The 1,628-nt window shown below is 39.0% G+C and overlaps 1 protein-coding gene and 1 long non-coding RNA gene across 2 annotated transcripts in view; one reads left to right on the top strand and one right to left on the bottom strand.

Moving 5' to 3' along the window:
- The window catches only part of LOC118738557, a 516-nt gene extending 193 nt beyond the window's left edge, over positions 1-323 (top strand). Inside the window, exon 2 of the long non-coding RNA XR_004992894.1 lies at positions 45-323. This is a non-coding gene — a long non-coding RNA (uncharacterized LOC118738557). The remainder of the gene's footprint in view (positions 1-44) is intronic.
- Positions 1-787, bottom strand: part of LOC118738546 (tRNA modification GTPase GTPBP3, mitochondrial) — a 3,222-nt gene extending 2,435 nt beyond the window's left edge. The window contains exons 1-2 of the mRNA XM_036469490.1: positions 673-787; positions 49-154 (exon numbers count right to left, since the gene is read on the bottom strand). Coding sequence (XP_036325383.1) covers positions 49-154; positions 673-778 — 212 coding nt within the window. The 5' untranslated portion in view covers positions 779-787. The remainder of the gene's footprint in view (positions 1-48; positions 155-672) is intronic.
- Positions 788-1,628: the final 841 nt, after the last annotated feature.

The raw sequence follows: 1,628 nt of genomic DNA on the forward strand, positions 1-1,628 counted from the left end.
TTGTCAATTAGTTCTTTATTTTCTGGATGATAGATGGACTTAAGGTAAGCATAACGCGGTTTTAGCTCATGACGCAAACCAACAAGAGTTTGGAGTGCATACTTAGTGCGCGGCCCTGACACGCGTATAACAGAGACTCCACACTTGCCGTAGCCTGGGTGTTTAAAAAATGTGTTGATAAAGTCAATTGTTGACTTACAGAATTAAAAGGGTACGGTTTAGTTATTTGCCCAATGATTTCGGGCTATTGTGTCCGAATGGGTGACCCGATCCAAAAAATTATTTTCGGTCACTAATTTGTTAATAAATTAGATCGGAAAATACATGATTTTTTATCATGGGAAAATATTACTTTTTTGTGAATTTCGGAATGAGTTCTACGCAAATATACTGTGGAGGGGATAACTCTAACTAGTAAAGGTTATATTCAGCGTAGTCGCAGTTGGACTGATGAGGGTTATTTTTTCCAATGGCTCTCCAACGGTCTGTGGAAGGTTTCGAGGGGTCAGGTGTGACTTTTTACAAAGTGTGAACTTTGCTGTTTCTAGTGGGTTGGATATCAAGACCCATGCCCAATCCCCTCCGCCCCTAACACAAAAACAGTGGGCAAATAACTCAACATTTCCCAATTAAGATGTTACTGTTAAGTGCAAGAGGGAGTGTACAACTTACCTGAACTTAAGCTGAAGATAGTGCAATCAGTCAATGGATTGGATATACTACTGGCATATCGATGAAAGTATTTAAACGTTTTGACTAATTTATAAATGGTATTCATTTTTACATCAAAATACTAATTTTGTATGCCTTCCGCCTAAAAATAAATGTCCAAAACAAATACAGCAATGACAGCAGATAAGAGAACTGCCCAGCTGATTAGAAAAGTAAAAGAGATGGAATTTTTAGCTAATTATCGAAAGTAGCATCTATTTATCGATATATGCCATAATATTAAATTCCTACTTCACTGAATTTCGACTAACCTCCCAATTCCCACACCACTGACAAAACTCAGCGGCTGACTATTGCCTATTTTAAGCCGTCGTATGACAATTGTCAGTTTTACCGCCCTATTCCCACACCACTGACAAAATTCATCATACGACTATTGTCACAATTACTGCGCCTAAAACACAATATAAACATTGTTCCGCCGTTGTCACTTACCCAGTAGGTCATAACAATAAAACTGACAATTGCCATACGACAGCTTAAAATAAATTTGTGGCATAGTATTAGGCGCAGTAGTAAAGGCAATAGTCAGCCGCTGAGTTTTGTCAGGGTGTGGGAATAGGGCGGTTATTGTTATGACTGAGTAATAAAGCTGAAATTAGTCAAGAACGTAAACCTACCGGTACGTAAACCCGAGTCAGCTGACACGATCTGTCTTAAGGCTCCGTTATGCATACTTGGCATTGCTTGAGCGTTGTCACATAAGGAATCTGTTAAATGAGCTTCGCGTGTAAGCGGTTACCCAACGCACAGCATTACATACGTAAAAGTCTGTTGGTTTTTGATTTCTACGTAAAAATGGTATAGCAGTGCATGCAATGCCAAGTATGCATAACAGAGCCTTTACCAAAGCGCCATGTAAATGAAAACTCAACACCGCAGAATTTTTCTGTAGT

This window comes from Rhagoletis pomonella, unplaced genomic scaffold, assembly GCF_013731165.1.
Source record: "Rhagoletis pomonella isolate Grant_MI unplaced genomic scaffold, Rhpom_1.0 Rhpom_scaffold_00001, whole genome shotgun sequence".
Lineage (NCBI taxonomy): Eukaryota > Metazoa > Arthropoda > Insecta > Diptera > Tephritidae > Rhagoletis > Rhagoletis pomonella.